General features: G+C 44.6%; 1 protein-coding gene across 1 annotated transcript; it reads left to right on the forward strand.

Moving 5' to 3' along the window:
* The first annotated feature begins 96 nt into the window (after window positions 1-96).
* Window positions 97-1,202, forward strand: P884DRAFT_127609 (uncharacterized protein). The gene is made up of 7 exons (XM_069437189.1): window positions 97-387; window positions 441-512; window positions 562-582; window positions 630-692; window positions 836-942; window positions 997-1,046; window positions 1,139-1,202. The coding sequence occupies exons 1-7, from the start codon at window positions 331-333 to the stop codon at window positions 1,162-1,164; spliced, it is 396 nt and encodes a 131-aa protein (XP_069293119.1). The 5' UTR covers window positions 97-330; the 3' UTR covers window positions 1,165-1,202.

Genomic DNA, 1,202 nt, shown 5'->3' on the forward strand with positions numbered 1-1,202 from the left:
GCTTATAAGCCTATTTTTAGCGAGACGTATACGAATTTAGTAGCTACCCATTATATATCTATTACGGGGGGGCTGTCGGGTTCTTGCTCGGCACCTCCCTGTGGCAGTGTTATAATAGGTATCTACTGCTTCAAGTGGAGTAGTACTTCAAGTGAAGATGGATATCTAATCCTATGGGATTGCTAACACACCACGGGGGCTCCAAGTGGAGTAGTACTTCAAGTGAAGATGGTTTATACCAAGGGGGCTACTAACACATAGGCGTTAATATCCACTATTTAATAGATCTTATGCTAACGTAGGCTTATTAATAGGCTAAAGACTAAAACCATGGCCGACAAAACCAAGAAGAGGCACGCTAAGCGCAAGCACTCACAGGCAGATAATGTAGGGTTTGTATCCTATAGTTAAGTTTTATACTAACTATAATATAATTATAGGCCCAGGAGCCTATAATGTCGGACCTACCAATGGCTAAGCCCCCCAAGCGGCAGCGTACCGAGGAGGAGAAGGTAGGGCCATTAATATTATACTATTAGTCTTATAGCTAACCCAAAGTAGGCCCAGCGGCGAGCAAAGAAGGTAGGGTCATTACTATTATAAAGATAACGAAGCTAAACTCTATATAGGGTCAGCAGCAAGCAGAGCCCGAGACAGCCCGACCTACTGATATAGAGGGCGAGACCCAGGAGGTACGTTAGTATAATACTATAAATATAACGAAGCTAAACTCTATATAGGGTCAGCAGCAACCGGAGGTCGAGGTAGAGGAGGAGCCAATACGTTACTATCCTATACTACCTATAATATTACTATACTAATTATAAAACGTTAGGGCCATAACGGTTCAAACCGGCGCGAAGAGCCTAAGGAGGTTAGCATACAGGGCAGCCCCAAAGGAAGCCCCGAACCTCCCCGTACAGGTCTACAGCGGCCTTTCCCGTAGGTTATAGTAATAACTACTCTAGGGTTAGGGTCATTACTAACTAACTTTAGGTGCCTCAAGTGTATCAAGCGGTTAGCGCTCGACTACAATGCGCGGCCCTGTATGAACGATGGTAGCAAGGCAGGCTGTCTCGCGTGCCAGCGCCATACCTGCCACCCCGTAAGATAACTACCTATGCTAATATATTAACAGGTTTATATATTAATATTTATCTATAGGTCCCTACTTCAGCAATTCCCGAGGCTATCGCATTCAT

Source organism: Thermothelomyces heterothallicus (assembly GCF_042370625.1).
Source record: "Thermothelomyces heterothallicus CBS 202.75 unplaced genomic scaffold P884_scaffold_82, whole genome shotgun sequence".
Classification (NCBI taxonomy): domain Eukaryota; kingdom Fungi; phylum Ascomycota; class Sordariomycetes; order Sordariales; family Chaetomiaceae; genus Thermothelomyces; species Thermothelomyces heterothallicus.

Excerpts from the sequence above, each read along its gene's own strand:
- P884DRAFT_127609 (XM_069437189.1), top strand. The coding sequence starts at position 331 with ATGGCCGACAAAACCAAGAAGAGGCACGCTAAGCGCAAGCACTCACAG. Across the intron at positions 943-996 it reads GGTCTACAGCGGCCTTTCCC|GTGCCTCAAGTGTATCAAGC; the intron begins GTAGGTTATAGT and ends AACTAACTTTAG. Across the intron at positions 1,047-1,138 it reads CGACTACAATGCGCGGCCCT|GTTTATATATTAATATTTAT; the intron begins GTATGAACGATG and ends ATATATTAACAG.